This window comes from Sceloporus occidentalis, unplaced genomic scaffold, assembly GCF_023333645.1.
Source record: "Sceloporus occidentalis isolate IW3139 unplaced genomic scaffold, rSceOcc1.0.p SCAF_1, whole genome shotgun sequence".
NCBI lineage: Eukaryota > Metazoa > Chordata > Lepidosauria > Squamata > Phrynosomatidae > Sceloporus > Sceloporus occidentalis.
Window position 1 is genome coordinate 243,637,390 of NW_028316981.1, and position 12,434 is coordinate 243,649,823.

The 12,434-nt window shown below is 38.2% G+C and overlaps 1 protein-coding gene across 3 annotated transcripts in view; it reads left to right on the plus strand.

Annotated features, from left to right (window-relative positions):
* Positions 1 to 12,434, plus strand: part of LOC149323691 (kelch domain-containing protein 3-like) — an 81,932-nt gene that overhangs the window by 17,509 nt on the left and 51,989 nt on the right. For all 3 annotated transcript variants that reach the window (XM_089512067.1, XM_089512058.1, XM_089512076.1), the window contains 3 exons: positions 3,423 to 3,511; positions 5,588 to 5,734; positions 6,922 to 6,973. In XM_089512067.1, coding sequence (XP_089368193.1) covers positions 3,423 to 3,511; positions 5,588 to 5,734; positions 6,922 to 6,973 — 288 coding nt within the window. The remainder of the gene's footprint in view (positions 1 to 3,422; positions 3,512 to 5,587; positions 5,735 to 6,921; positions 6,974 to 12,434) is intronic.

Sequence of the window (12,434 nt, forward strand, 5' to 3'; positions counted from 1 at the left end):
CCCACCAGTATACATTATTTGCTTAGGCTTCATAAGGGGGCTGCAACTATCAATTATTCCTGATGGCAGTGATCATCCCTGCATCCTTAATTGTGTAGAATACCTTCCTAAATGGACTGTGGGTTTTTCCTCATACCACTACAATTCTTTGGAGAAGGCTGAAGGTGGACTGGCATAGAGAAAGCTGCATAGTGAATTGCTGTATGTGTACATTCATAGACGCACACCTTCATGTCTCCTGTTGACTTATGGCAACCCCATAAATTTCCTAGGGTTTTCATAGGCAAGGAATAGCCGTGGTTTTGCCAGTTCCTTCTTCTGAAATATAGCCTACAGCAGCTGGTGTTCTCTGACTCTGCTTAGCTTCCAAATCAGATGGGATCTGGCGCCTTTAGGATATTTAGACTGCATATACCCAAAGGCCTCATGATACCATGACAGCTATCGTAGGAAGACATTGAAAGGGACTTCTGTGTATAAATAGCTCTGTTCATTATTAATCCTTTTGTACTAATATTCTTATTATTTAAATACCATTGCTTCCCCTAGGTCTTATATCTTTCAATGCATATTTTACTGGCTTTTCATGTAGGCTGGGAAGCAACAGCGTGCGGGCAGGACATGAAAGAATCAGTGCTTAGAAATGTGTGGGGGTTTTTTTTGGGGGGGGGTCTACTATAAATCCCAGAACCTCCACAAAGTGTGGCCGGTAGCAAGAGATCAGTGACTGATACTCATCATTGCAATGTGTACCCTGCTAAGTTCAGAGGTAGTATTTTACTGAATACCAGTGGCTGGGGAGTAATAACAGAAAAGAACTGTATAGTTTTCATGTCTTCGTTATTGGCTTTACAGAGGCATCTGGTTAGCCAGTGTAGAAAACAGGATGCTATCTAGACCTAATGGACCTTGAGTATGACCACACAATGCATTTTCTTTTTGTGCCTCATCCTTCAAGCATCATTTCTCAAAACCCATGTCTTTCCATCAATTCATTGTATGCTCCCAAAGCATTTTCCATTCACTGGCACTTTCTCCCAGCAGACCCCAATTCTCACCTAAGTCCCAGTGTTACTGATATGCCTTATCAAGTTAATCATGCACCACAATTGGTGCTCAGCAGTAGATATCACCGTGTACCACCATTCAAATGTTTCATAGTTAAGCTCAGTCACCTTCTTGTAGACCCCAAGTGTTTTCAACACAGCAAGTTATTTCAAAGCATGGAAAGTTTCTTTTTTAAAAAAGTATTTCACTCTTGTTGCATGTCACAATGTTGGAGAAGCAATTCACTTCCATTGCTTATTGTAAGTGCTAAAGAAGTGACTTGACTTCTCAATGTTGTTTGCTATTTTTCCAATTTTTTCCCTTACCCTGGGGGAAAAAACCTTGGGGTTGATTACAATAGAGGTGGGGGAAATGTGGCCTTTGAGCTGCATGCATTTCTTGGGGGACCCCCCCCCCTCAAATAAGACTTCACAAACCCACAGAATCCCATATTTAAATTTTCACAGGTTATTTTTTTTTTCTCAGAACAGGTTTGAAATGCTACAAAGTCTAGTATTTTTCCCCTCACACTCTCATGACTCTCCATGATCCCAAAAGTCATTTGGGGATTTAACCTGAAGAGACATGGCATCATTTCGGGTCATGCCTTCAATGAGAAAGCAAATCTCTGGGAGGGGGATATTGGATGAGAACTGATTTCCACCCCCTTTGCTGTTGCTCATCTCAAACCAGAAAATGACAAATAAAACATTAGCCATGTCTTATCAAAAAGCCTCTAAAATAGACCTTTAAAGGTCTATTATTTTGCAAATGTGACTTCATTCCATCCTGGTTTTTCTGTTTCTCTCCTTCACTCACTCTCTCTCTCACACACACATATATTGCAAGTAACTTGTTTTCTACATTATGGCCTTTTTATGAAAGAACACACAAAATAAGCTCTTTGTTGTGTAGTTTGTAGGTAATAATAATAATAATAATAATAATAATAATAATAATAATAATTTTATTTATATTTTCCCGCCTCTCCCAGGTGGACCGAGGCATGATTACAACCCAGTTTCAATACATAGTATACAAGCACTAATCACAACAATAAAATACAATAATAAAATATAATAAAATACAAGATAATTAACAATTCAAATGATACTATCAAAAGCGAGGTGGAGAAGATCTTTCAATCTAGGTCAAAGAGATGGAACAGTATTTCTTATAGGAGATCAGATGGACAGAAGAGAAAACCAATCAGAATCCAGATCAATGGTTGCTCTTCCACAAAGCAGAATTAGGCAGCTTTCCCATACAGCAAATTTTGACTGCCATGGTTAATTATTGAACTTATTAATACTGGAGGGGGACAGAGGGCAGGCAATTGTAAGATTATTGTTTTTATATAATAATATAAATGCAAAGCAATAATATAAATGCAAAGCAGGAGGACAAGGGCAGGCAATTGTAAGATTATGTTTACCCCTCAGGTGACAAAATAATTCAGCTGCCCTTGTGTACTATACACCTTGGTTTGTGGGGCTAATTCCCACACACACACCTTGCCAGGTGCCATGGAAAACAGCTAAGAAGAACATCCTTTGGCAAGGTCATCAACTGTTTGGAAAGCTAGTAGTAGTTTAGCCATTAAAGTGTTGGACTGGGAAAAGAGAGAACCGTGTTCTACTCCCAAATGGACAATGGCATCACTAGAGTTGGTGTCACTTGGTGCACTAACTCATGATATCACCCCCCATGACCTCCTCCCATGCCACACCATACAGAATCCTTAGTAATTTTTTTTACTGCTAATGTTACTCATAAATTGTAATTCCCATATTTCACTGAATGTAATGGTAACAGTTGTGATATAAATGAGCAAAATTAAAATTATACCTTTAATTTGTAAATTATAAGGAGATGGTTTTGTTGTTGTTTTTTTACAGTTCTCAGCCAGAGAGCTGTAGTGCCTCATCAAACTACAAACTCCAAAATTCCATAAGATGTTGCTGTGGCAGTTAAAGTAAAGCTATAATTGTGTAGTGTGTAAGGGCCCTTAGTCATTCTCTGTCTCAGTTAGACATGAATGATAGGATTGTTATCAGTAAAAGAAGGGGGAAGGGAGAGCTATGTACACCACTTTGAGCTCATTGGAGGAAAGGTAGGATATAAAAGGAACTCAAACATGCATACATATATACATAGTCAGAAGAAAGCTGCAAAGGAATCCGACTACCCACTACCATTCGTGGCCCTAGATCACAAAAAAATATAATGTCTTCCTCAGTGTTTCTTATAGATTTGTATGCTAGATTGATATTAGGCTCAATAATATCATTGTGTAACAAGTTGCGTGTTATTCTATACAAAATTATAAACATGTGCTTTATAGCTGCCTGTAACATTTCAACTTTGCTTTATAGCATAGTAAAAGGCAAGATATATTTGTTTGGAGGTAGTTCAAGCACGAATGCTGAGCTTTGCCTTCCAGGAGTCTACATATTTGATCTTGGTGAGTAAAAACATAAAATTGGATTGTCAGGGATTTATAGTTCATTTAGGTAATGGCAAGTCAAAAGGGCTCTTACTTTTGTGTTATATAAGCAGCTCTTATTATCATAATTTATTATTGTTGGGAGTCAACAGTGACAGCTTGAAACAAAGGCTTTGGATGGTCTTATTCTTGCCTCGATGTGGTCAATTTATCTTTGTAGTGTTATCTTCAATGTGATGGTGGAGAGGATCTTATCAATTCCTAGCCTTTCAGTTTTACTCAATTTTAAAAGCTTTAACATATGTATACAAAATTCTCATTGGATAGCTTCATATCTTACAATTTTCCTCTAGTAGGATTATTTATTATTTCTGTTCATGGAAAATTGGAGCTAATTCTGCACAGATATATTACCAAGTGGCTCAATAAACTAATTAAATACCATTTGATTAGGTCTATTGCCATGCAGCTCTGGAGCCTGCTTTCCCATGGCACTTACAGAACTGAAAGGAATGTCACTCATTTAAAACAGCTCCTTTTTCAGATATATGCTCACTAAAGGTGATTTGGCTCCTAGGTTAGGATCCCTGCTAAGAACATTCCAAATCAAAGGCTTACTCAGTGCTGCTACATGCCAGTTCATAATACACCACATTTTAAATCCCACTTTAGACTGATTAGTTCCAGAAGTCAGAGCACTTCAGTGTATATGGATTTAGCCTGGGGCAGCACTAGAGCCCTAATTTGAGCAATAGTTGTATGATTTTACAAAGAAAACAAATGCTGACTGCCTTCTAAAGGGCATGCATATGCTTCTTTCCAGACCTACTGCATTATGTTAACATGTCTAGATGCTTTATAGAGGTGTTATCTCTGGGGTTCATCCAGATAGTTCATATTTCAGAACTGAGTGCATGATTTTGAGTTTATTAGGGCCTCTTAAGAACATGCCTGGCCCCAGATGTGAAAATATGGAAATATGGAAACCCCAAGTATAACACAGGGTATGCAGAGTGTGCTTACTCTCACATTGTATGTACCTTGATTTTGAAGAGAGTGGGGCCAGTTGCTCTTCTGGCACCAAAATGGAACCCTGGGCATCAAACACACCAGGGTCTAACAGTCTGGAGTCAAGAAGAAGAATAAACTCTAATTCACTAAAAACAGAAGAAAACATGATATTTCACTGTGGGCCCAAAACTAATTCAATTAACCAAAACTAAGCATCACATATGAACATGGCAGCTGCATTTGTACAACAAACAAACAAACAAACAAACAAACTACTGTATGGACATTAATCATGTTGGCTGGGGGGTTATGGGAGGTATCAACCAAAGAAGTCACTTTTCTAAACTCTGGTGTTTTGGTTATGATTAGTACCATAACATACACTGTTACAAATGTATATTGTTCACAAACAACCTGATACATAACCTGTGAGATTTATGTAAATGAATTCATGAATATTCTGTGATTATGATGATGTTGTAAAGCAGGCACAAATTTCTCCATAATTTTTCTGTTTAGATTTCAGATGATGTAGAACAAGCCCGACAATACTGCTCTTCTGATAACTTGCTCTCTTTGTTACAACTGTAGACCTAAATCCATTTACTTGGTGCAACTAGAGTAGATCCTTTGAATCCATGGGATTTCAATACATGTTCATTTATTTATTAATTGCCATTCAAAGGTTGGCATGAGACATTATTAAGCACTATGGTGGACAGGGACAAGTAGCTGTAGTTTGCTCTGTCTTCTCACAGAAAGAAATTAGGTGGTGCAAATATACCCAAATAAAAAAACAAGCTCTGTTGTTTTCTCAGATATTACTTAGAACACTTCATTGTCTCAATTCATTGTAATAAAATAAAAAACCACTAAATTAAAAAGTAGTTCTGTGACTATGAACCACATTAAAACAAAATGAAAGAGGAATGCTGCTTTGCAGAAGACATAAAGAAATCTAACAAACAATTTGCAGTCTAGACTTCCATAATATTCTGTGAAACATGTCAAACTAGAAAGCATATTTCACTATCAGCCCTCTTTTAACAAGAGGCAACTAATGCACTTCTTCTTTATCTTAAGGTTCTTTAACATGGCAGAAAGCTACTACTACTGGTATTACACCTCAGACTCTCAAACATAGTTCAGCTGTTGTAGGAGAAAACATCTATGTGTATGGCGGTATACAGTGTGGAAAAGCTGTTGATGACCTGTATGTGTTCAATACAGGTGAGTAGAACTGAACACTCACAAAATATTAAGTTTAGTACAATCCCAATCAAACCAAAATCATTTAATGGTGTATTTAATATCACTGAATCTGATTTTGGGAGAAAGGTGGGATATAAATCCAATAAATAAATAAATTTAATAATGTTCCTTGTATTTATGAAAAAAAGTACAAATAGAACATAAATATGTTTCCACCTTATTTCTGATGACCAAAATCCTACACTGTTATAGTGACTACAATGATGGAACTCTTTCATCATAGTTATCACTGACAATGCCACCCTACAACCTACTGTCACAACCTGGCAGCACCCTGAGTGAAGGGCTTCCGAAGTGCTGGAGACTGGAGTGTAGGGAAGTGACACCCACAACACACAACACACGTGCAGTTATTGGTTGTCTTAGGAACAGGCAGCTGAAAAAATTCCTTAGGATCCCACAACTGCTTGTTCCAAAGCACTCCATAACTGGGAGCATGGTGCAGATGTCATTTGACAGTGCTCCCATCTCTAGTGCCTCAGAAACACTAGCAAGCTACAAAGGTAGGTGAGGAGGGCATATGCAATTCGTCATGACTGTAAATGTAAATTCCCGGTATTCCATCTTAATATATTATAACTGCACAGGATGTCAGCTGCTGATTTGCTACATAGCACACCACCTTTGACAGGAGTTGTTGAACCTCATTATTTTTTTATACTGTTATCTGTTTTTATCCTTCAGGCTTTTAACTTTCTGATGCCAGATGTGTATTGCAAATGTTTATGCAATTAATCACTAGAGAAACCACTGTTTCTGTAAACAAGCCCTTTACTGTAGAAGCTACTATGCTTTTAAATAAATATATATTCATCTACCTGTGTTCCAGTTTTGAAATACACAAGGAAATTTATACAATCACCCCTCCATATATACTGATTCTCCATCACAGCTTGATTTTTTTAAATAAATCCATTTCAAAAAGCAAACCTTGATTTTGACATTTTATATAAGGGATACCATTTTACTACACCATTGTATTTAATGGGACTTCAGCATCCATGGATTTTAATATCCATAGGGGAAAGGTCCTTGAACCAAACCCCAGCAGATATCAAACACTCACTATATTCTGTATGCGTCTATACATTATTGTCCATAACATTCTAAAGTACTTTTGTTGTTGTGACCATAATATCTTTCAGTATCCCAGAGTTGGACTCCAGTCAAAACATCTGGTTCAGCTCCAGGTGCCAGGTTAGTTACTAGTCTGTCTGTCTGTCTGTTTCTGCCCTCCTCCCCCCCCTCTCTCTCTATATACACACACACACACACACACACACACCCCAGGGGTAACTATATCAGCTATACAGTAAAATACAGTAACATCCAAAATCCACAAAACAGCAATACCTTTATTAAGCCGACCAAAAAATGCACAAAACATATTATGCAACCTTTCAAAGCTCAACTAGCTTCTTCATCAGGCAAGGGTGTTAAAAATCATACAGGAAGAGAAATAAAAAATGTAGTTAGAATCAACAACCTTCAGACCATCTTAACTACCAACAGCCAAACCCACCATCTTGAAAACATGTAGGCCCACGATTCTAACTTTGAGCTGAAACAGATGGCCCTAAAAGGGTAGTGTCATTCTGCCATTTTGAACGCTGGATCAGGGCTGTGGCAACCGCACACCATGGCCCCAATCAGGCATTTTTCCAGCCCAAAAAGAAGCAGCAAAATGCTCCTCCTTTTGGGGCTGGAAAAAGGCCGCCCTTTCTGCCACCGCAGCTTTCCCCCATTTCCGCAGTGCGGCGCATTTAAATGTCATGTCACAGAAACACCGTGCCGTGAACCGCTGTGTGGTCAGCAGGGTGGGGTGCCACCAGATGGGGGTGGCATTGGGGTGTCCGGCGTCTGTATGCCATGCCCCCACGCCACCCTGAAGCTGGCTCTTTATGCTGATCTGTTTTGCCCCTAAATCATTTTTTTACTTCTTCCTTTGACTGATTAAGAAGCCAGTGGAGCTTTAAAAACTTGCATGAATTTTTTTCCTGAATTTTTCATTGGCCCAATAAAGTTTTGTGAATTCCCCCCCCTTTTTTTTTTTTTTTTTTAATTCCTCACTCTCATGCTGTCAATGCTATTTGACTCCAGCTAATGTTAGATTAAGGCACTGAAGGAAATGCTACATTAAGGCATAAAGGCATTGCAGGAAATTAAAATAGTAGAGGAGTTCACAGCTGCATACTACAGACCATGCTACTGCCGCTAGGAAGCCTAGTGTTTTCTTAGAAAAAAATGTATCAGCACAAGTCAATAAAAGTAAGCTCAATCAGACATTTCAAAAAGGCTGAATCCTGAGGCCATAGCTGCATAGCTTGCTCTGTTAACAGGTGCAAAGCTTTGAATGGTCATGGCTAGCAGTGTTTTATTTCCCTAGAATTTATCAGATTCCCTGAAATCTTAATTTGTTGTCTTTTCAAACCTGTCTCCATAATGAAGCAGTGCTGGGACTGCCATGCTGTGTCATGTGAAGCTGTGCTTGTAATTGTTCCATGAAGGTCCAGGCTGAGAGGTACTGATATGCTACTAGTAGGACTCTGAAAGTCCAGGGTTTAAATCTCTGCTCTGCCATAGACTTCCACTGGATGACCTTCTGCAATTTATACTTTCTCAGCCTCAGAGGAAGGGAATGGCAAATATTTTGTGACTAATAAATCCTACCAGGAAAACTCTGGGAAAGAGTCTCTATGAACTGGAGTTGAATTCAAAGCATATTAAAACAAACCAATTCCTGCTTTCTTTTTCTCATTACTACCTTGTATGAAACATGGTGATTTTAACATGAACCCATGTTGAAGCTATGTTAAAATGCTGAGTTTATTCCCCACTTTTTCAGTTTGATTTTCCCTGCCCCCTCCCTGTTGAAAATTATAAAATATAACTAGAACCAGTGTGAACCCCAAATTTATCTCATTCCCCCCCTCTATGCTTTCAGGGGTGCTTTTCATTGTGCCTTGTTTGGTATATTGTTCTTTGCTCCCCGGACAGCTTCAGCTGTGAACCCATAGGCCTCACTCTCCATTTTGGAATAAATATTTATTTATTTATTTATTTATTTATTTATGCATGCATGCATGCATGCATGCATGCATGCATGCTTCCATGCCTCCATTTTTCCATGCCCAACCTGCTCTTCAGGCATTCTGGAGACTAATCTGCTAGGAGCAAATCTGGAACATGAAAATGGAGAAAGGAGATTTGACACCTCACTGTAATCAGATATTTCTTTCTTCCTTTTTGAAACATTTATTATAGATTGTTTTGAAGAATTCAGAAACAGGACTTGTTTGCACACCTCCTTTTATTGAGAACTGTTTACAAATTTTGTTCAGGTTTTTTTTCTATATGAAACTTAATGTCATTGTATTTTTACTATCACTATTAAAAAAATTGTATAGCAGTTATGTACACTATGATATTATTTATTAAAATAAGTATCTGGAGGTTACCGTCCTGCTATTACACATTTTCAATGGTAGCTGGTGCCTTCCATGTCAGTGGGGTGATTAATCTGCTCTGGGTTTTAGTTCATGTTTTAGAGAAGCTGTCCAAGGTGATGAATCTGTTTTGTATCTCCTTTAAAGTTCAGATGGAAACTGGGAACAGATTAACTGTCTCACTGACATGGGAGCCACTAATCAGTGCTAGATGTTTTAAATAAGAATCAAAATAGAGCTCTGTGTGTGTGTGTAAGTTAAACGGCATTCGCATAACTCTAGAACTGTATTTAAACACACACACACACAAATGAAAGGCACGTTGGATAGAGCATAGGGCAGGGAGGCAGGGTTAAGGTGAAGGGCAGAAGAGAGCATTAGGGGCTAGTAACCACCCAGTCATGCTAATGAAGAGACATGTAGTAGGGAGTGCCACACGTATGTATGCACTTTCTTTCATTAGTGAGAACAGAGTTCATGTGATAACCTTTATAGTAAGGCATTCACAGCTACATCTGTGATGTAGGATCTTGGTGAACATTTTAGTTAGACTAATAATTTAATTCTTTCAAACCTTTTAGCTACATGTTGCTTTAACTATTTTTGTTTAATTTACATTGTAAGTTGCTTTGAGTACCATTTGAGAGAAAGCCAGGATATAAATCAAATAAATAAATAATCACTCTTGGGTGCCCCAAATGTTTTGGACTTCAGTCCTCTGAAGTCCCCAGACAAGATGACTATGGAAAAGAATTATAGGTGTTGTAGTGCAAAGCATCTGGAAGACCAAATGCTCTCCACCTCTCTGCTAAATCTGCTAAATTAGGTTCTTATACCAATTTATTTTCACCTGATCCATTGCCTCCACTGATGCTACCATAACTCAGAGAACTAAGACCAATTTATTAAAACTTCTAAAATGATTCTTTGCTTGCTCAGAGTATGGAGAAGAGCACTTATTAAGTTTCTGAAGTATGCATAGAAACCTGAACATGACAAATTGCAGTCAACTTAAGACCATTAGGGAACATAAGGCACCAACACAAAAATGCAAGCATGACAAATTAGTAACTGTTCTCCCTTATCCTCAGATAATTCTGATACATAAGCCAGAGAAGCACAAGGAAACCGCAGCACTGCAACATGTTGGGGAAATGTTGCTTTAGGCTTCCTTTTGCCAACAATCTCTGTGTATGTTATTTTGTTTTAAAAAAAAGAGAGATAACAATGTATTTGTTACCCATTTACCCTGATTTTTAAAAAAACAATTTGGATACAAAATGGCTGTGTGAGTTTTTCTTCTCCATGCAGTTCAGCTCATTGTGAAATAACTCAAAGTTTGTTTGTTGGATCTGGCAGCTGCTGGCATTTCAGTAAAATTAAAAGGTCTGAATTTGTCTTGAATGGAATCCAGGGTTCTTGGATGAGTATTGCCCTAAATTTGAAACCACAAATGCACAGAGATGGCCCACAGAAGAATTCAGGATGACTGAAGTGATCAAATGTTCCATCAGTCAGTGACAAGAGCTGAGCCATGTCACATGTACAGATTCTTACAGATATATTATGATGTTGAACTATTAATATGAGTGCAGCTGTTAGAAATGTGCCAAGGCAAAATATCATTGAAAGCTACTTAAATTAGCTTATAAACATAGTCCAAGGATTCCTGATATCAAGCATTCCATTACTAAACCTATCAATATCGAGATATGTTTACTAATGCCATGCCTGATATCAGAAATTTTTGGACTGTATTTATGAGCTAACCTATGTAGCTTTAAATGAAATTTTACTTTGGTATGAGGAGACACTAAAATAGTATTATGCCTCATCTTTGCAAGGATTGATTTTACATTTTTCTGTGACTAAACTACTATAATAAGCATAATACATTTAAGGTACTGACAACTGGAGCTCCCCGAATAAAAAATAATAGCTATTATTCTTCTCGTGTAATCACATCCCTTATTACAAAGGCAATGAACCAGTTATTGCAATGGAAAGAATATTCAATGTATTTGTATTTTCTACAAGGAAAGTATGTCATCTATTCATAAGAAAAATATTGCCTTGGATCCAAATGTATCTCTTCTTTGTGCAAAATACACCCACTTTCTGCAAATTACTCCAACTTCAACCCACCATGCTCCTTCCCATTTCAGAGCACCCTCTTACCCTCAAGAGTCATTTTAAGGGGGTACACCCAGTCTCAATGGAAACAATCCCTCATTGCTCTGAAGTTCTACGTAATTGCTTTAGGATTCACACCACTCTCTTTTATTATTTCATACATCAATCCCCAAGAAATTTAATTACAGTGATAAAGGAAATAGTAAACACATTCACATCTTTAATATTTGAATAATGCAGATTAAGCTAAATAAGGTTTCTTCGGGAAACAATCCCTGCCAAAGGAGGACTGTGGAGCATCGAGTAGGCATTTGATGTGCCTCTATATAAGCCTGGGTGGGCTACCTAGTGCTCTACATATATTCTGTACTACAACTCCCATCAGCCCAAACCAGCAGGAGCATTGGTTGTGAATTATGGTACTTATAGTGCCAAATATCTAGAGGGCACCACATTATTGACCTTTGGTCAGTTTCATTGTTCTCATTGTTGTTTTGTAGTGCCAAGGAGTTAGGAGTTAAGATGGGTGTAGCAGAGTCCTGGGTATTATCAGCTTCTAAGTGGGCAGGACCCAAACCTTTTGGTGACTGAGGTAGATTAACAAAGGTGCACACACAGAGAGAAAGAGAGAAAGCAAGGTTCATTGTATCCAAAGCAAGCCATGTTCTTTGGTTTGTTATTTGTTGCCTTTGAGTTGACTTTGACTCATGAAGACCCTATGAATGAGACATTCTCAGCTTCTCAGCTCAGATCATGCAGGTTCAGGACTGTGATCTCCCTGACTGAGTATAGCTATCTGGTATGTGGTCTTCCTCGCTTTCTGCTGCCCTATTCCTTCTGATGAGTCATTCCTTCTCATGATATGGCCAAAATGTGACAGCCTCAATTTAGACATCTTGGTTCCCAGGCAGAGTTCAAGCTTGATATGTTTTAGGAGCTAATTGTTTCTCTCTCTCTCTCTCTCTCTCTCTCTCTCTTTTTTTTTTTTTTTTTTGGGGGGGGGGGTGCCATCCACGGTATCCTCAGCACTCTTCTCCAGCACCCCATCACAAATGAATTAATTTTACCTGAAGTGTAAA